This window comes from Heptranchias perlo, chromosome 4, assembly GCF_035084215.1.
Source record: "Heptranchias perlo isolate sHepPer1 chromosome 4, sHepPer1.hap1, whole genome shotgun sequence".
NCBI classification, from domain to species: domain Eukaryota; kingdom Metazoa; phylum Chordata; class Chondrichthyes; order Hexanchiformes; family Hexanchidae; genus Heptranchias; species Heptranchias perlo.
The window spans coordinates 116,553,140-116,574,520 of record NC_090328.1 but is presented as its reverse complement, the minus strand read 5'-3'; the positions used below and the strand labels follow the sequence as shown (position 1 = coordinate 116,574,520).

Here is a 21,381-nt window from a genome sequence, read left to right as displayed (position 1 = left end):
ATCATTGGGCTCGATTTTAGGGTCGGGTTACCTGCGGGTTTCCAGCGGGGGGGCCCCGAAAATCCCGATCTCCGATCACGTGACCGGATTCGGACGAAATCCCGGCCACTTCCGGGTACCGCGCTGACGTGCGGGGCTGCGCGCGAAAGCCCCGCTGGTGGGAATCCCGCAGGCAATTAAAGCCAGCGGGGTTCCACTTGAGAGCACTTAACTTGCTCGTTGTGGTCAGTTAATGAGCTGAAGCAGCTGTCAAAAGAGGAAGTGTGCGATTTTAGGTTCAACGCAGTCAGTTTCCCACACTGGGGGAAACAGGACCCTTCAAACCAGGCGTGTTGCAGCCAGCAGCCTGTGGCAGGTGCCAAGGTGTGCTCCACGGGGGAGCGCCCTCACCCACGCAGGAGGCCACCGCGTCACATAGGGCAACCCCTGCCCTCCACAAACCCCCGCCAAGCCAGAGGACAGACCGACACGAAACCGCAGCCCCAGTCCGAGGACCCACCCACCTACCCTGCACAACCCCTCACACCAACACCTGCCAGATGGGTGGTGCGTTGACATCGTCGGAGGACGAACAGGATGACCAGCCCCAGCAGCCTCGCAGTCCACGCCATCCGCCTCGGAGAGGTGGGGCCCCCCAACACGGTGCTGCGGCACACCCACCTGCACAGCAGGAAGGAGGGCAACCGCAGAGAGAGATGCGTCACAGGAGGCACTACCCTCCGCACAGGGTGTACAGAGTGAGGCTCAGCTTCATGGACCTCTCCGAGGAGCAGTGCATACGGAGGCTCAGAGTCAATCGCCAGGTAGTCGCCGACATCTGCAGCCTCCTTAACGACGAGCTGCTCCCTGATTGACCAAGCAGCATCTTCTTACCTGTCGCCGTCACAGTCACCACTGCCCTCAACTTCTTCGCATCCGGTTCCTTCTAGGGTGCCACCGGAGACATCACCGGGGTCTGTCAGTCCTCTGCACACAAGTGCATAAGGCAGGTCACCGATGGGTTGTTCTGCAGGGCCTCCCACTACAACAACTTCGCCATGGACGAGCGCAGCCAGATGGAGAGGGCGGTTGGATTCCATGCCATGGCCGGCTTCCCACGGGTGCAGGGTGTAATCGACTGCACCCACATCGCAATACGGGCACCTCCGCATGAGCCAGGGCTGTTCATCAACAGGAAGGGGTATCACTCCATGAACGCCCAGCTCATCTGTGACCACCGCCAGAGATTCCTACACGTGTGCGCCAGATACCCCGGCAGCTGCCACGATGCCTTCGTCCTCAGGGAGTCCGCCGTCCCGCCCATCCTGCAGGCACCCAACGCCGGCAACGGCTGGCTCCTCGGCGACAAGGGGTATCCCCTCCACACGTGGCTCATGACACCTCTGAGGAACCCCATCACCGAGCCGGAGCGTCGGTACAATGACAGCCACACTGCTACCAGGTCTACAATTGAGCAGACCATAGGGCTTCTCAAGATGCGCTTCAGGTGCCTTGATCGTTCTGGGGGAGCGCTCCAATACACACCATTCAGAGTGGGACGAATCATAGTTGCCTGCTGTGCCCTGCAGAACATGGCCCAACAGAGAGGGGTGCCGCTGGAGGAGGCCCCATCCACACCCGCCACCCACATTGAGGAAGGCGAGGGCGAGGAGGAGGAGGAGGAGGAGGCGGAGGAGGAGGACGCGCCAGAGGATGTTGGACGACCCATGCGCCGAGCCGCGACTCACCGGGATGGTCGCCGGGCCAGGGACGCACTCATACGTCAACGGTTCTCCTAGAGTCACACACTGCGAGGCGCTCGCATCTCCTCACCTGCACAGGCGAGCGGCCATACCAGCCCCCTCCACTGAAGAGTGCTGCCAGTAATCCTGCACCCACAGCAGCGTGCCCAATGGGTAGCAGCAGGTGTTCGCCGTCATGATGGCCTCCACGGAACGCAACTATTGCACAAGCCGCGGAAGAATGGACGAGAGGTGGCAGGAGTGGTGAGAATAGACTATTTAATATCTGGAATGTGACATCATATAAGAAACAAAGTACAAAATAATAAACACCCTGGTGTATTCCCTTTGTGATTATAAGGCCTTTGCAATTCTTTTCCGGGAACCCCTACGTGGTGCTACCCCTGTGGCTCCAGCAGAGGTAGTGGCAGGTTGCTCGTCTTCTTGCCTTGACCGGGGAGATGCTTTTGGCGGACGGCCCCTGTGTTTCGGTGCCCGTGAGGGCACCTCCACAGACTGCTCCTCCTGCACCGGGGCAGGGGCAGACTCGGCCACCTGGAGAGGAGGCACCATTGCAGGTACTGGTTGAGAGGTGGGCGACGGGTGGGACGTGGGGACGCCTTGAGAGGCGTCCCCGCTTCCATGTCCCCGGTCACCATCATCCCTCTCTTGGCCTCGGCCCACATCACCCCTTCCACCCTGCTGGACAGCAGTTTGGATGGCATGTGTGAGGCCTTGCAAGGCCACCCCTAGTGTATCCCTCAGCCTGTTGGTGGCGTCGGAATGTTGCTCACCCTGAATCCGTACAGACGTTGTGAGGGCCTGAAAGGACTCGAAGTGGAGCTGTGCGTGACGCTCGAGGGAGGCCAGCCTGTCCTCCACCGCAGACAGTCCCGCACCTACCCGCGACACTGTGTCGCCGGTACCCTCCTGTGCCTGCGCCACCAATGCCCACATGCAGGAGGTGGACTCCTCCATCGCCTGCGCTATTGTGGACAATGCGCGCGGCACCTCTGCCAGCACCTCAGCAATTAGCTGGTGGCCCTCGACGACTCTCCTTTTCTCTGGTGGCCCCCTGGGTTCAGCATCTGGGTCCGGCTGAGCAGAGCCTGGAGATGAGTGCTCCCTCCGTCGCGGACCCTCCGCGGCTGCCCCTGCCACCAGGGTCTGCTCATGCTCACTCGTGCGCAGTGACTCACCAAGTGCTATCCCAACTAGTTGGCGAGGGGGACCCACCGAGGTGCGTGTCTCTGCGCTGGTGGATGTTTGGCTCTGATGTGACGATGCACCCTCAGAGACCGCCATGTCCTCTGAGGAATCGCCCTCCACGCTCGCTTGACCCAAAGACGGACCTGCAAGAGAACAGAGGGCACTTTGAGGCATGTGGACCAACTTGACAGTGCGCCTGATGGCAGGTGATGAGACGGTAACTCGCGATCATGGGTGTTGAGTGTCAGCTTTCCCTTACCGGCCGTTTCGGCAGCGACACACTCGCCATCGGCCACCGACAGGCAATGTCGCGTGCGGGCGAGGTCGAGCGCCTCCACCTCTGCGTCGGTGAGCTCCACCACTTGCGGCGGGCCACCTCCGGTGCGTGCCCTTTCGCGGTTGTTCTTGCTCCTCTTCTCCTGTGAAGGCAAAACACAGATGTGTGAGTGGGTGCGTCTTGCATCGTGAGACGCATCGAGCATCGGTGTGGTTGGGTTGAGCATGGCGCGGAACGGATGGGAGGAAGCGTGGGCCACGTGCCCATCCCATTGCATGGGGATTGGGGTGTGTGGTAGTGTTCGGGTGGGGTCAGGGACGGTGGGTACTTGCGTGCACGGCGAGGATGGTGAATGAGTGGCTGTGAGGATTGCTGATGGAGCGCAGTGGTGGCTGTGCAGGAGGGGGTTGTGATCTGCTTGGCGTGATGGTGGGGACGGGATGTGGGAGGATGCGTTGGTGTACTCACCTTGCCAGACCTAGTCAGGTCATTGAAGCGCTTGCGGCACTGCTCCCAAGTCCTTGGGGTGTTGCCCCTGCTGCTCACCTCCGCCGCCACCTCTGCCCATGCCTTCCTGGTTGCGGCGGCAGGGAACTTGCGCCCATCTTCTGGGAAGAGTGTTTCCCTCCTCCTCCTCACGCCCTCCAGCATCAGCTGCAGTGCCAGATCTGAAAAACGGGGCGCAGCCTTTCCCTTTTGTTGAGCCATTCTCCCAGACCTCTTGCTTGCAGCAGGAGGGGCTTTGGGAGACTGCCCCTTTAACTGGAGCTCCTACATCGCGTCGACGGTACTGCGCATGCGCAGCCGGCCGGCACGCAGCTGGGGAGCGCAGAACCCGGAAGCAGGGCTTAATGGGTCCAATTATCCCGCGATCACGTGGGGGACGCACACAATTAGCCGTCCGCGTTTTCCACGCTCCCGGAGGACCACCCGCTGGGAACCCGCAGGCCTGCTAAATTCGAGCCCATTATGTTTCTTGTGGCAATCTGTGTCCAATTCTTCTGGTTTGCAGATGTGTTATTTATTGTTACCACGATTTCCGCCAGGCCTCTGCCGACTCCACACCAATTTAAATTAGGCAGCCCTGTGTAATATTTTGTGCTCATGTAGGTAACTGGAACTCTCCTTCTGTCCATATCAAGCACTTCTATGCCACGTGGAGTAAATCTCCCTCTGCATTACCTCAACACGTGCCTTAACGCTAACCCAAGATCACCAACACCAGCTGCACCTATGTGACTTTACATTCCCCACACTAAAACTACTGTAGCACCTTTCAGTGTGAATGACAATTAAGTTCTAAATTAAGGGCACTTCAGATCCGTACATGTTTTGAGAGACGGTACTTTAACACTATCAGTATTTGCCATACACAAACCCAGGTCCTGGAGGTGAAAGGATAATGACAACTGTGCCACCCAGTATCCTAGTGTTTGATACTGTATAGTTCAAGAGCTCCATTTTGTCGTTTTCCATCACGTTCCCAGTAGCTACATTTATGATACACTCTTATCAGCATGCAGAACCTGATTAGAGGATAGTAGGTGCATTACATTCTTTAAAAAAAATATGCACTTTGGTAAGCTAAATACAAAGTGTGCAAGGTGATTGTGGAATTAAAATTGTGCACTCTAATCAGTTGGTGGCCAGACAATATCAAAGATACCCCAACAGTTCCAGTATAGTACACAACATCATATGGCATTTTTTAACATTTTTTTGTTGATTTGGAGTATTGGGTAAATATTAAGTTTTAATGAAAAAAGCTTCAAGGCACAGAATGCAGGCCATTGCCAAACTGATCCTGTTATATGGGGGGAAAAAGGTATTATTAGTAACCCAAAAAGCAAATCCTGCAAAGCTCCTGTTCTTTTGATATGGTTAGTTAATGTGTGAAATTATTGGTTTTTCAAATTCTTACTATAGTGCAACAAATATAATCTATTATATACCTGAGGGCACTTACCGAACAATTAAATATAGTATATATTTCTCCACTGCTACCAGCGTTCAATTGCAAGACGGTCTAGAGGAATAGCAGTGGAAACAAAATACACCAATCTGTTTATTCTCCCTGCTCTAAGTGGGCAGAATATATCCCCGGCAGGGTTTCGTACCAATTTGGTACTTCAAAGCAATGTGAAATACTCCTTGGCGTCCATAACAGCATCAATATTGGAGACCACATTAAACTGTCTGGTAACATTTGTACAGACATGTTGCTGGGGGATCTCTTTAAACCCGACATTTGACAATTCCATATCAATGTGACACTAGGAAGTTCAATGTTTATATTTTCTATATCTTTACAAATCATACACAGTACAATATTTAACAGCTAGGCTACTGAACAAAGTAATGAGACTCGTACTTGTATGAAGAATTTGCTGTTCCTTCGGATGGTGTCTGTTCATTCAGAAATAATGAAGTAGAGGAAAGGGTTGTTGCTAAAGAGGCTGCTTCAAATAAAGATGTAGTGCTGGGTAACAGGTCTGGCCGCCTACGATATCCTATTGCTACAAAACAAGAAAAAAAAAGTCCAAGTTATTCAAAAAGTTTAGTTTTATTTTGAATTAAATGGCTGAGTACCCGGTCCGGTGAGGCCTTGATTTTAAAATATTCATCCTCATGTTCAAATCCCTCCGTGGCCTCGACCCTCCCTATCTCCATCCTCCAGCCCTCCAAGATCTCTGCGCTCCTCCAATTCTGGCCTCTTGCGCATCCCCCACTCCCTTCGCCCCACCATTGGCGGCTGTGCCTTCAGCTGCCTAGGCCTTAAGCTCTGGAATTTCCTCCCTAAACCTCTCTGCCTCTCTAGCTCTCTCTCCTCCTTTAAGTCACTCCTTAAAACCTACCTCTTTGACCAAGCTTTTGGTCACCTGTCCTAATATCATGTGGCTCGGTGTCAAATTTTGTCTGATAATCATTGCTGCAAAGCACCTTGGGACATTTTACTACGTTAACATAATGCCCCGATGATTTTTCTCCCGGGTTTGCTCATAGCAGTGTCCAAGAAATTAATCTTTAATTACTGGAGACTCCAGGACAATCCTGGAGGGTTGGCAACCCCTACCTCTGCGCACGGTACTGGAAGGATGCCAGCACCAATGGAACGCTAGGCCTACACAACTCATCATCATTGGGGGAGGAGGGTGGGGGAAAAGAGACAAAACAAATATTTGGTAGTTGATTTTGTATTTAATGATTTTGACCCTTAATGATTATTTTTTTGTATCTCTTCGCGATATTTCAACTGGCTGAGCCTCCCGACCATAAAATGTTATTATTGCTGGTCATTTTTGAGTCCTTGCCTTGGATTCCAGCACTTGGACTGATATCCAGGACCAGGAAGAACACGAATGCAGATTGCTGCTCATCCTTATTGGCAGGCAGCTGGAGTGAGACTCGCCAGATATGTAGCCACTGAGTGAGTCTATGTCAGTAGAGAGACTGAACATTGTGAATCTCTTTAGACTACTTGTAGGCCCATCCCAATTGAAATGTCTGTGTCAGGAAGGAAATGCAAAAAAACCAAACAAATGAATTTTTTTTGTGGGTGGGGTGGAGCACTTAACATTGAAAATACACCTCTTCTCCCACAGCCAGTGATGTTCCTCTTTGAAATTCAAGTTTTGCGGTTTATTATATCATAGATTTGCTATATTAATGCAGTGAGTTGTTGGAGCATGGAATGCTTCAGTTGAGGCTAAAACGATTGCATCTGTGCGAGAAATAGATAAAACATTTTAAGCATTGGAAGATACAGAGCTTTGGTGAGGCAGTAGGCCCCATGGGATTAGTTTTGGATTGCTTCAGAATTTACAGCACAGAAACAGGCCATTCGGCCCAACAGGTCTATGCCGGTATTTATGCTCCACACAAGCCTCCTCCCTCTCTACTTCATCCAATCCTATCAGCATATCCTTCTATTCCTTTCTCCCTTATCGAGCTTCTACTTAAATGCATCTATGTTATTCGCCTCAACCACTCCATGTGGTAGCGAGTTCTACATTCTCACCACTCTCTGGGTAAAGAAGTTTCTCCTGAATTCACTATTGGATTTATTAGTGACTATCTTGCATTTACAGCCCCTGGTTTGGTCTCCCCAACAATTGGAAGCATCTTCTCTACGTCTACCCTATCAAACCCCATCATAATTTTAAAGACTTCAATTAGGTCACCCCTCTGCCTTCTGTTTTCTAGAGAAAAGAGCCCCAGCCTGTTCAGTCTTTTATTAATTTGTTTTCCATTGACTTTATTATACATTTTAAATTAAAATGATTAATAGTATTTTTCTCAATTTCTTGCTGCTGTGCCTAAGTTTCTGTTTTTGAAATCAATTATTAAAAAGACATTATGTACCAATAATTCATATGCAATTGCAGGGACTTTCTCATTTCTTTAGGAGAAGTTATGGAATCATAGAACGATATAGCCTCCTTCTATGCTGGTCGGCCCATCGTGCCTGTGCCAGCTCTCGGAAAGATCTAAACAATTAGTCCCACTGCCCTGCTCTTTCGCCATAGCCCTGCAATTTTTTCCTTTTTAAGTAAAGATCCAATTCCCCTTTCGAAAGTTACTAATGAATCCGCTTCCACAAAAGCTGTGTTATGCTTTGGGCTGCATCTCATTCTAAAGACTTACTAAAATTTGATTTAGTATAATTCACGTTAGAAACCTCCCTGCAATTGAGAGGAGGAGGATGTGGTAATTTACGTTATTTGAATGTTTTCCCTTTTGACTTGTAAATTGTAATGACTTGTAGCTCTTTGAGATCACTTCAAATGGTTTCTGGTGGAAGAGCCACACACAACAGGCCCTATGCAATGAAGTTGCCATTACATTTGTGTATTTTTGCAGGTATTCCATTGCAACTTGATGCTTTATCACTTTTCACTTGTTGTATGCCTTTGCATACCTCAGCAATACTAGATGGTATCAAGGTTTTCTCTCACTGGTCTTTGATCTTGTTTTTTTGCTTCTTTTGTCAGCTCTGGAAGATAAGCTAAAGAATGAATGGAAATGGCATGTATGTATCAACACGAGATGCCATACAGTGATCAGAGATGACAAATTCTCAACCTCAAGACATGTATTCAGGGGAGGGCATAAATAAAATGATTCACTTTGGTTCTTCGTGGTTGGCCCAAGAATGTGATTGGCCCGGGATAATGTAGCTGCTGCAGCATGCGGAGGCACCAATGGACGGGTGGGACATGGGCAATTTAGAGTTTCCTTATTAGTGTTGCTGTGGGAAACTAGTGATGGATATCAGGCCTTTGCTAAACCCTTCATAAGTTACTTGCAGAGGGCTTACAGAAAGTTGCCTGCCCAGTATCTTGGCCAGAAAATGCAATGTGGCCGTGAGGGAACCAAAACATATAGACCATGTTTAAAAAAATAATTGGTCAATTTTTGTTCTCATTAAGATGAAGGATGTTGTCGCAAGGGATTGGAAGACGTCATATTTCAACCATATAGTAACAGGGTGAAACATTACCAGTTGCAGAATAAAGGTCCCTCTGACCCATGTCATTTCACATTGGACCTTTACAGCCAGAAGGAAAATGTACGCCTATAAATCTATTCTAGATATGGACACTGGCCCCACAGGACAAAAGGGCAGTGCATCAACCCATGGTATCACCTAGTCTCTTGATAAATAAAGTTTTAAATTGAAGTCCAACTTATTTCAGTCAGAACTCAAAGGATACAAACAGGTTCAGGGGTTTGACCTCACCAAATACCATGAAAACGTTTTATAAGTCCATTTCCAAATTCAGTGAGGTTACAAACTAGTGTTCAAATATAAAATGTTTACAGACAAATGGCTTAAAGCAGTTATACATCCTAGAATACATGTTTTCAAAAAGAACTCAGAAAATGAGAAGGAAGAAAATCAGCTACCACCTTTTCACAAAATCCAAAATAGATGTTAAAATTACTGATGTGTCATTACTTCATACAGGAGTTTATAACGTGGGATGGTTCTAAGCATACTCAATGTTTAAAATAACAAAGGAAAGTTTGATTAAAAACCTATTGATAATGTTAAGACTAAGGCTACAATACTCACACATCAACACTTTCAAAATTTAAATTATCTCCCATTTATGTGAGAGAGAAACTGCGAATTAACAATTTATGTCTAAAGTTAAACACAAGCACCATGCATTACCTTCCTCATCAAGACTACAATAGCTTCTGGTTCCAGATAGCATCTCATTCTTTCCTTCATTTGGATCCTGTATTGGTCCAGAGGCTGGTACTTCCTGTCCTACATATTTAACAATCGGGATGGAATTACGGGCCCTCTTTGAAGGCGATGATCTCAAAGCTGTGTGAAGTAAAACAGAACAATTATACAATTTCATTTGAAAGACGACACACAAAATACTTAAATTCATCCCAACATGTGGCAGCACTGAAAACTTTCCTCTCTTGGATAAGAGAGCAGTTCTCAATACTGCCACATATTGGGACCAACTTATGCAGGGTATAGTTCCACATGACTTTTTTGTAAATTTGATTCACTGAGTGAATCTAAAAGGTAGGACTACAATTGCAATCTGACCATGTGCAGGTTTGAAACAGGTCCAGTCATTGAATAATAGCCCAAGAGTAACACTGCGTTGTTACTGTTAATTTCTGTGCACATCAGGGTTAAACATTTTGTGTTCCCCTCCCCTCAAACTCACTATCGCCATCACAAAACTCTCAGGAGAGCATCTCTTCCTGCGCCATTGTGACACCTCCATTTCCCACATCCGTGTGGACTTTTTTTGAATAAAATTGTCAATACCAATTAGCAGAAACTTTGTAGTGGTCTCAGTCACAGAAATTGGGTTGACAACTGCCCAAATTCACTTCACCTATGACCCTCACCACTGACAGAGAGAGAAGCCTTTCATCTCATCAGTATGGGGAAAACTGCTTCTAATGGCAGACCTTAGTTTCTTAGAATTATTTCTTTGATCATCTTCCCTCCTTCAAAATTGTATTTCATTCCCCTCTCTCTAATTTGCATGGGACACACAGTATTCCCTAATGAGCAATCTGTTCCCTGTCCTTAGGTGTCGAGGTAACCGACATGAATACTTTTTTGAAGGGGGGATCCTGTTATAACTTGCCTTCATTTTTCCTCCTCGATGAGGAAGTGCCCGGCTTCACTTCAACCACCCCACAGACAGTGCAGAAATCAGGACCTCACTAAATAAGGAACAACAGATGCATTCTTGCATTCTACCACTGAAGCAAAAATATGTTGTGCTAGTGCACAGATTTGAAACAAAACTACCTTAAAATCAGTATGAAAACCAGTCAAGTGAGTCAGTCATTCAGCTGTTTGCAGAATTGGGATACATCAGCATTGGGACTGCATTAATAATTTCCACTCCCTTTAAAAACAGTTACATAGAATGAGGACTAGACTTGGCATCTCAGAGACACATTCCATGCATAATATTTTCTGATTAGTGATGTGTCCCACAGTTTTGACAAGGTCTTGGATTTGCTTGGAGATATAAATGTATTCTCCAATCAAACCTAAGCCCTTACAAAAAGCCATCCAAAACTATTACACATGGAGAGTGGCTAACAGATGCTCAGTGCACAACAAGTCTGGCCTCCCTTTTGTACACAATACCAGTAAAGTTCATTTTGACACGAACAGCTTCTATTCGTGTGATTCACCAGCCCTGTAATCCCGCACTGGACTGAACCCATCAAATGGTGACTTCTTTCAAATCGTAGATACCAATAAAAATATTTTGTGAAATAACTTCAGTTCTCCAGTTCTGGAGAAGCTGGGACTGTTCTCCTTAGAGCAGAGAAGGCTAAGGGGAGATTTAATAGAGGTTCAAAATTATGAAGGGTTTTGATAGAGTAAATAACTCTTTACAATGGCAGGAGGGTCAGTAAACAGAGAACCCAGATTTAAGATAATTGGCAAAGGAACCCGAGGGGGAGATGAGAAGAAATATTTTTACGCAGCAAGTTGTTATGATCAGGAATGCACTGCCTGAAAGGGCGGTGGAAGCAGATTCAATAGTAACTTTCAAAAGGGAATTGGATAAATATTTGAAAAGGAAACATTTGCAGGTTTATGGGGAAAGAGCAGGGGAGTGGAACTAATTGGATAGCTCTTTCATCGAGCCAGCACAACATGATGGGCCAAATGGCCTCCTTCTGTGCTGTATCATTCCATGAAAAAGCCTCCAAATACATTCAGCAGATATCAGCATGCTAAACAAGCAGGCAATAGTGAACTATCAAATATTTCCTGATACTCACACAGGGTCTTCTTACATACTCTACTGCTCATGAATTTCAAAAAACGATCTGCGTAGAATCCTGGCCTATGGACTGACACAGAGTCCTATGGAAAGATAAAAGGGACCTGTAAATAACATATGACACAAACCCACGTCCCACCATACTAAGGCTCAGTGAAATTGTGCCCTTAGGAGCCACGGCAATAAAGAAACGGTACAGGGGTCCAAATAAACTTTGTTCAGTTTTATTTTTCTTAACATTGCTACTTTGTGCAAACGCAGCACATCGGGACATTCTCACTGGTTGTGCAATTTGCCCCCCTCTCTCCAAGTCACTCATTTCTTCAGTCTGCTTGGCTTTGTGCTTCTGCTGCTGGGAATGCACCAGACCACTGGCATTTTTTTGTTGTTGAGCAATTGCTATAAAGCAAGCAGTACCATCAAGATAGAACATGTCCGTCCAATTTTCCCATTCTTTGCAACTTGATGCCACAGCCCCCCGTTGCCCCGGTGGAGATCAGGAATGGGGTGGGGTAGGGCAAACTGAACCGGTGTCTTCCTGCTCCATGGTACTGTGCGTTTGTGCTCCAGTATTCGGTGCCAAAGAATTTTCACATTTGAATGGTTCTACTCTAGTGCTGAACTCTGCAGCAAATAATGCAGATTTGAGAGATGAATTGCTTTTAATGACATTCTTAAACAGATTACATCAATAAATAACATTACACTCTTGCTGTCAGACTGTGTGAATGTAAATAGTCTTCTATTCTCAATCTGAGACACATATACTGACATAGCCCAAGAAAATACTTCCAGTCACAAGGTACTGATTGGAACTAATTCCTTACTAGTTTCTTAATCTAAAATTACTCAAATCCCCCTTATTTGAGTCATGCGACTAGTTTCAAATTCTAGCTGCAATTCATTATGCTTAATTTTGTTTTTGAAAGAAAGAGTTCTAGCTTGATAGTACTCGAGAGTAACTGCTCCACATTTCAATGAAAGCCACTTTGCTTGTAACGAAAGATGCACATTGAGAATGGCCTCCACTGAAGTGCTGGATATGGACTTGGAACACGAGTATAGAAATTCTGATTACTAAAGTTCATGCACAAACACCTAAAATGCTTGCACTGCTTCTCTAAATGGGCTATTTTTATGTGGACATTAACCAGTTTATTTTAAGTGGGCTAGAACCTGAACATAAACAACATATACATACACATCCCCGATTTTAATCGCTCCAACACTGGCGGCCATGCCTTTAGCTGCCTAGGCCCCAAGCTCTGGAATTCCCTCCCTGAACCTCCCTCTCTCCTCCTTTAAGACGCTCCTTAAAACCTACCTCTTTGACCAAGCCTTTGGTCACCTGTCCTAATATCTCCTTATGTGGCTCGGAGTTAAATTTTGCTTGATAAATCATGCCTGTGAAGCGCCTTGGGACGTTTGACTACGTTAAAGGCGCTGTATAAATGCACGTTGTTGTTATTGTTGAATGTAGTTTGAGTGCATTAAACTTGAGGATAGTCATTTCTACCCTAACAAGTGAAAGCAGGAAGAGTGGAACATCATAAACTTCACAGTATTTAAAGAAATATGGGAGTGAAGTTTCTGCAGTTGATCATTTTAATGAAAAAGTTGGCAAGTACAATGAAAAATCCCACTTTGTACTCATGCCAACTTTTTCCACTAGAGTTTTTGAAGATGGTGGCTAATCAGAGAGAGGTAAAAGGCAGCTCAAATGACATTCTGAGCAATTAGTAAAAGACCTTTATCCTTGCAAGCCACCATTACAAAGACTGCAGATTAGAAAACACTTGCATTTAATTATGTTTTATATGAACAAGAGTGTAATGCAATATATAAAAATAAAAAAAGTTCCACACACAATGGTAGCTGGAACTTAAATTATTTCATCTCTCAGAACATCCCTAAGCAAGAAACAGTGTTGGTCATGAGCCATAAATATAAGATGGTCACTAATACATCCAATAAGGAATTCAGGAGAAACTTCTTTACCCAGAGAGTGGTAAGAATGTGGAACTCGCTAACACATGGAGTAGTTGAGGCAAGTAACACAGATGCATTTAAGGGGAACTAAATAAACACATGGGGGAAGAAAGGAGTGGATATGCTGATAGGGTGAGATGAAGTAGGGTGGGAGGAGGCTCGTGCGGAGCATAAACACCAGCATAGACCAGTTGGGCCGAATGGCCTGTTTCGGTGCTGTAAATACCATGTAATGTAATTATACAGCTGGGTCATTTATAAAATAAATCCATATACCGCAGCAGAATGCTTAATTTCATAATATTACAATTTTATGCAGAATCACAATAATACAAATAGCCAAGTGTTTCCTCCTACTTCCCCATTCCTCGCGGGCCACTTTCCTTTTGCCTCTCCTGTTAAGCACACTTAGTAATTACATCCTTTTAGTTAATGCTCCCTTGGTCAAAAAGATAAATGAAATGTAAACCTACTCCATCATAGACAAGTGCTTTCCAAGAGTGTTCCAGCTTCTTGATGAACCTTTTTGTTGTGGGGGGGTGGAGATAAAAAAATAATCAGTCAAGTATTTGAAAACTGAAACAAATTACAATTATGGTTTGCTGTTTTGAATATGTATATGAAAAAAATAAAGTGGGACGTTGCACTAGTGATTTAACATTGGAGTACTGTAATTTGCAAACAAGAATTACGTGTTTTTTTTAAATGTGAATTTTTGTGCTCAAGGCAAGAGACGAGGAAGATTACAGAATGAAACATCCTCCCATTTCAGGCTCCCAGTGTTATTATTAAAAACATTTCCAGGTCAGCACAGTCAGCTACACAGTAAAGATTCCCCTATCTCTGCCCTCCCAAACAATATATCTAATCTCAGAGGAACACCTCCCTCCCTAGTGTAGCTGTGTGAATTTTTTTTTTCTATTGGCCACATCAGGCACCCTTGCGTGCTGGGCTGAAATGACCAATTTAGCACCAGCTGGCAGATTTGAGGTGAACCCAGTGTGTCCAACCTCTGGGGCGTGGGCTACGCACTGGCTCCAGATCCCAGGTAATCCAGCACTAGAACTCTTGACAACTCGATGCCATTACTGTTTTTATTTATCGGCTGGATGGTCTTGTTTGAATTTTTGTAGGCCTTGCCTCCCTGGTGGATAAATCCCATTCAGGACACCAGCATCTGCTCGCGTCAGCAATTTGAAATATATGCAAATTAATGGAAACATTCATTTAATCGTTATAGGCAGCCCCCAAGCTTCTATGACACGCACCTATACGGGCCACTAAGTCAAGAGCTTGTTCACACCTACTGAAAACCATTAGAAATTAGAAGCTTCCAGGGCCTTTACAGCTATGGTGAGAGGGGGAGGAGTTGCTTGCACACTGTCAGTCTGTACCAGATTCAAACACTTGAGGTCAAAGGAGTGTTCTAATCCAATGTGCGCCCATTTGCCAAATAAAACCTTCATGAGAGAAATGCCTTCGCCAACCCAAGGCTGTGCGATACACGGAATCTTTACTTTCACTGGTGTGAAAGGCCAGTCTGGGACGATGAAAATACAAACAATTCCCGAGGAACAAAAGTAGTTATTACTCATGCAGTCAATACCTGTAGGACTGTAGAATATCAATAATGGCCATGTAAAGTAGGAGTCTCTCGCCTTTACTATTTTTGGCTGGTATGCCACCCATTCTACAAAAGAAAAGAAAAATAAGTAACGTGAAAAAATAATAATGGCTAAAAATATTTAACAAGGAAGGGTGGAAGGAGAATTTTAACTTTGGGCAATGGTATAAAATTGGCCTTATCGAACTGGCAGCCTGTTATACACCCCGCTTATTTTCCCTTCGACTGACTTAATTTGGAAGGGAAAAGTTGGGCATGTGTATAATGGGCGGATAATTTGATATCGCTCATTTTACACCATCGCCCAAAGTTAAAATTCCCTCCCAGGAATCCTAGGATCCACAATAAATGCACCAGAAAAGCATCGAGCTCCTGGTTAAATGCAGTAGGCAATATTTTATTTTTGATGATGTCTCGCGTTTTTCAAAGATGTTTCAGCACATGGCCCTAAAGGCCAATATGAGACAGGCAGTCCCTCCCACTAATTTCACACAGCAAGTCCTTTGCACTTGCTGGGTCACAGCTGGCGGCTACTGTAGATTCCTCCACTGCTTTTGTATAGCTCAAATGCTTTCTCCACTAGTTGAGCAGTTGTGCACCAATTCACAGACAGGTGCAGGTTCGACCATCCACCACTGCTCACGGAACAATGGGAGAGGTAACGGCTCGTGTGTTTTTATAGCTTGTATAGTTAAGTACAGTACAAAATTAGCAGTTCCCACATGGTAGCAAGACTTGTTTCTCACACACCTGGGGAATGGAACACTTTCTACTTTTACACATCAGCCATCATCTAATTGAATGATGGAACAGGCTCGAGGGGCTGAATAGCCTATTCCTGTTCCTGTTCCTATGTACCCAGTGTGAAACATTCCCATCTTGGGTGTAATAATAACTTGCATTATACAGTGCCTTTAAAGTAATAAACATCCCAAAGTGCTGCACATAGGAGAAAACAGATGCCAAACAGGAATAGAAGACAGTGAAAAATACAAATTTTGAAGAGGCCTTTAAAAGGTAGGCAGATAGGTAGCATGTTGGAAGAGTTTAAGGAAGGAGTTTCAGAGAGTGAGCCAAGATGGCTGAAGGTTCGGCCACCAATGGTGCAGTGGAGGGGATGCACAGGAGATCAGAGTTAGAAGACCAAAGGGATATAGGGATATAGGAGAATATTGCAGAGGTATGGTGGGGTAAGGCTAGGAAGAGGACTTTGAATTCAATACTTTGGGAGCCAGGAGTGATAATTGATGTCAAGGATGATGGACCAGCAGCACATAATCTGAGCAAGTTGGGAGTCTGTGTAGGGATGGAACTTGGGAGGGTGATAAGGACATTGATATGTACCTATATCCATTAGGACAAGGCTAAACTGTTTCATGCAAAATCCCTAAACAAAGACTGGATTCTAACGTGGATCCGAAATATGCCAACCCACTGAACCTCTTAGTAAGGCAATTTTGGGAGGAGATATATTCTGCTGAACTATTGCCTAATTTTAAATGTTAAAAAGAGAGATAATGCTATTCTTAATCATAGATCTCCATCGCCTCTTACTATCAAGCTTTAAAACTAATAGTTTTTGTACTTATATTTTTCTTTTCATCTCTACCAGTTAACTAGTTGGGAGACATCTGTGCAGAACATCCCCACGTGTAACAGGAAGTGCCACTCCGATGACATGAATGGTGGATTGGAGCTAGTGGGTAGCACTCCCCATTCACACCTTCAGAAAGCAACGACGTCGTGTCCTGGGCGTTCCACACTAAACTAAGTTGCCCACCTTTAGTATGCTCTTGTTCATTCTGCACATAGAAATGTAGAGGTGGTCATTGAAACGTGGGAGGAAAAAGACACACCAGTGCTTTCAAAAGGGGAACTGGATATATACTTGAAAAGGAAAAATTTTCAAGGCTGAGAGAAAAGAAAAGGGCAAGATTCTATGAACAGTATTGAAATCACTGAAAGCCATCCCAGCACATTGTCTTTGCCCGGCCATCTTGCAGAAAAGGCTTATTCTGGTTTCACATTTCTGTTGTTTTGGGGGGAGGGGCCAGAAGAGGCAATGGGGGCGATTTTAAAATGGAGCTGGGAAGGGGGCTGGGGGGTCAAATTGAGGTCGGGAAACCCATTAGTACGGGTTTCCCGGACATCCTTACGATTTTGATGTAAGGACGTCTTTTATTTTGTTTTGTCGGTTTCCTGTCGGGGGTCAGTGCAGGTAGGCTTGTTGGGCCTGGGGGAAGCACTCCTGGCTCCTCTGGGCCCACAAGCTGTGCCTTTCTAGGTACCTACCTGTTAGTCTCAGGCCTTCTCGCCTCTTTTCACGAGGCGTGAAACAGAAGGCCCCGGAATCCCGGCCCCCCTGGGTTGAAATCGGGAATTAGTGAAAAATGGAGGCCTAAAGCCACCTTGAAAGGTTTTAAGGCCTGACCCGCCTCCTGGGAGCGGGTTGGTCACCCGCCCCTCGTCCCACCCTAGTGAAAACCGCAAACGGGCGGGTTAGAGGCGGGTCTGAAATGGTGGCAATTTTCAATGCCCCCCCCGCCCCCAACTCACCCGTTTTTTAATTTGAAAATTGAGCCCAATGAGTTGATGCAATGAGAGGTAAGTGCATAAAAATTAAACCTCCAAATGTTTTAGTAAAATAGTTTTGCTGTGTTGGCTAAACTAAATTCAAAGAAAGTGAGAAAATACTAACAAAAAAGTGTTACGTAACGTTATTTTTCCGTTCATTTGATCTCCACGTACACGTCAATTATTCCAAAGTACTACAAGAAAATCAGGTTAATGTAAAGGCTGATTCAGAACCCACAAGCACTTTGCCTCGATTTTAATCAAGATGTGTTTGTAAAAATATGTGGATTATACCATGTAACCGCCTTGATAAGAGTCAGAAGCTCTTTGTACATTGACCCATGACATGGACATATAATCATCCATGGGGAAAAAAAAGTCAAGGAGAAAAAGGTCATTCGTTCCATCGCTGCTCATCCTTCTATTTCTATAACTTGCCCAGTCTGGCATCTAACTGCCTTTTGAATGCCCCAAATATGTTTGGAATAATCTACCGAGTAAGGCAAGTAGAATCAAATATTTATCACCATGAGTGAAGATTTTTAAAAATTCTATATACTACCAATTTATTTTTTATTAATTTAAAATTCTGGCTTGACTTATCTTTTAGTAATATTTTGGGTTCATCTCATCTATACCTTGTTTTCAAATCCCTCCATGGCCTCGCCACTCCCTACCTCTGTAACCTCCTCCAGCCCTACCACTCTCCGAGCTCCTCTAATTCCAGCCTCTTGCGCAAGCCCAATTTTCTTTGCTCCATCAATGGCGGCCTGGTCTTCAACTGACTGGACCCCAAGCTCTTTCATTTCCCCCCTAAACCACTCCTCCTCTCTACTCCTTTAAGACGATCCTTTAAACCTACCTCTTTGACCAAGCTTTTGGTCACCTGGCCCCGATGTTACCAGGGAGGCGGGATGGCAGCCCGGGGTTGGGGGGGGGGGGTGGGTCGACTGGGCGCGTGGGTAACCCGCCCAGTAAAATCCGTCCGTTCCCCGTGCGATCACGGGTAAATTGAAGGCACTTACCGTGGCTTCCGGGTTTCCCATCATCAACCTGCGCAGCGGGCGGACTGAGCACCCGCATCACAGGCTGTCAGCTGGAGGAGCTCTATTTAAAGGGGCAGTCCACCAATGCTGCTCCTGGAGCAAACAACCAAAATTATACAATGGAACGGACCAGGGGAAAGGCTGCTCCCAGATTTACTGATGCCTCACTCCAGGTCCTACTGGATGGGGTGAGGAGGGATATTTTCTACCCAGTGGACGGGAGGAAGTGGCCTGCCTCTGCCACCAAGAAGGCCTGGCTCGAGGTGGCAGAGGAGGTCACCAGCAGCAGCAACGTCTTCCGCACCTGGCTCCAGTGCAGGAAGCGCTTCAATGACCTAACTAGGTCAGCCAAAGTGAGTACACTTACTCATTCTCCTACATTCCGTCTTCCACATCACCGCCCCCCACCCCATAACTCCTTCTGCACTGCCAACACTCCTCTATCACATCACTCCTCACACCCACTCAAAGCTCATCCTCAACTTACCTGCACTTCCTCACCTCCCCAGTACTCATCCCGCCACTACCACTCAACCCAATCCTCATACAATCTCATGGCTCTGTCTCCTACTCACCCTCTGATGCATCTCTTTCATGGTCGGCCTCATCCAAACCAATGCATTCAGCAGTTGGCCACGTCACCATCCCTCACTCACGCCTCTCTACTTTCTCCCCTTATAGAAGAGAATTCAGAATGCACAGGAGGGGGCGAAGACCGGAGGGGGGGCTGCAACATCTGGTCGTCCTCACAGACGCGGAGCAGAAGGCTCTGAAACTAAGCCGCACCCTCGAGTGCCTGTCCGTCGGGGATGCCATGACTGCCACCCGACAAACGGCTGGTGACAGAACTTTAACATTCAGCACTCACAATAGCAAATGATGTTAACATGCCTTGCCATCTTCAGCACCTCAACATCTGTCATCATGCTTAATGTTGCCTTCTGTTCTCTTACAGGACCTTCAGCGACTGCTGTGATGGCGGAGGGCGATTCCTCAGAGGACCTGCCGGCCTCTGGGGGGGGTGGCGGGGGGGCACCTTCACATCTGAGCGAGCCATCCATCAGCGCAGATACACACACCTCGGTGGGTCCCCATCCTCACTTAGTTGAGGTTGCACATGGTGAGTCACCACACACGAGAGCACAAGCAGACACTAGTGGCAGGGGTCGCTGTGGAGAGTCCACGTCGGTGGGAGCACTCTTCTCCAGGCTCTGCTCAGCTGGACACAGATGCTGAACCCTGGGGACCATTCATGAAATGGAGAATGATTGAGGGGCAGCAGAGCATTTGCGATGTGCTGGAACAGATGCCACGCACACTCTCCACAATCGCGCAGAGGATAGAGGAGTCAAACTCCTGCATGAGGGGAATACTGTCACAGGTACAGGAAGGAATCTCTGAGATACTGTCACACGGACATGAGGGCATCTCTGAGATAGTGTTGCGGGTATGTGCGGGAATGTCTGCGATGGAGGGAAGGCTAGCCTCCCTGGAGCTTCAAGCACGGCTCACCAATGAGTCCATTGAGGCCCTGACAACGGCCTTTCGGACTCAGGGTGAACAACATTCTGTCGCCTTAAACAGGCAGGCAGATACTCTGGCACTGGCCTTACAAGGCTTCACACAGGTCTTCCAAACTGTCATCCAGCAGAGTGGTAGGAGTAATGTGGGCCTGGCCACAGGAAAATGGCGAAAGGGGACATGGAAGTGGGGACACCACTCAAAGCGCTCCCACGTCTCACCCGTTGCCCCCCTCTCATCCAGTACCCGCAACGCTACCTCCTCTCCAGGTGGCCAAGTCTGCTCCTGCACAGGTGCAGGTGGAGCAGTCTTTGGAGGGGCCTTCACAGGCACCAAAACCCAGAGGGCGTAGGCCCAAAGCATCTCATCGGTCAGGGCATGAACAAGAGCAACCTGCCACCACCTCTGCTGCAGCCACAGGGGAGGCACCATGTAGGAGTACTCGTAAGTGAATGGCGAAGGTTTTGTGAGCGCAAAGGGGATGCACAAGGGTGTTTGACTGTCATGTTTTTTATTTATATTTGATTTTTGTTAATGGTACATTAAATATTATTGTCACCACTACTGCCACGTCTTGGCCATTCTTGACTGGCTCGTGTAATAAGTCCCTTTCATGAGGTTGACCATGAACACCCACACTTGATGCCACCCATTGGGTCATTCTACAGTGGATGTATGTGTAGTTGCAGGACTATTTTGTGCAGGGGGCAGGGGAGGGGGCTGGTGTGGCCACTGTTCTGTCCAGGTGGAGAGGACTGGATTCTTCACACTGTCTGTTGTTAGGAGAACCGTTCACATATCAGTGACGCCCTGGCCTCTCGAGCAGCCTGGTGAACTGCTGTTCTGCCCATGGGTTGCTCCTCCTCCTCCTCCTCCTCCTCCTCATCTCATCCTTGGCCTCCTCCGCCTCCTCAACATGGGTGGCAATGTGGATGGGGCCTCCTCCAGCGGCACCTTTCTCTGTTGTGCAGGGCACAACAGACGACTAAAATGTGTCCCACTCTGAGTGGCGTGTATTGGAGCGCTCCCCCAGAACGATCAAGGCACCTGAAGCGCATCTTCAGCAGCCCTATAGCCCGCTCAATTGTAGACCTGGTAGCAATGTGGCAGTCATTATATCGACGCT

The 21,381-nt window shown here is 46.8% G+C and overlaps 1 protein-coding gene across 8 annotated transcripts in view; it reads right to left on the bottom strand.

The window, feature by feature from the left end:
- pip5k1ba (phosphatidylinositol-4-phosphate 5-kinase, type I, beta a) overlaps window positions 1-21,381 on the bottom strand; it is a 157,722-nt gene that overhangs the window by 45,202 nt on the left and 91,139 nt on the right. For all 8 annotated transcript variants that reach the window (XM_067983517.1, XM_067983509.1, XM_067983515.1 and 5 more), the window contains exons 9-13: window positions 15,097-15,180; window positions 13,964-14,012; window positions 11,500-11,584; window positions 9,386-9,544; window positions 5,579-5,723 (exon numbers count right to left, since the gene is read on the bottom strand). In XM_067983517.1, the coding sequence (XP_067839618.1) occupies window positions 5,579-5,723; window positions 9,386-9,544; window positions 11,500-11,584; window positions 13,964-14,012; window positions 15,097-15,180 (522 nt within the window). The remainder of the gene's footprint in view (window positions 1-5,578; window positions 5,724-9,385; window positions 9,545-11,499; window positions 11,585-13,963; window positions 14,013-15,096; window positions 15,181-21,381) is intronic.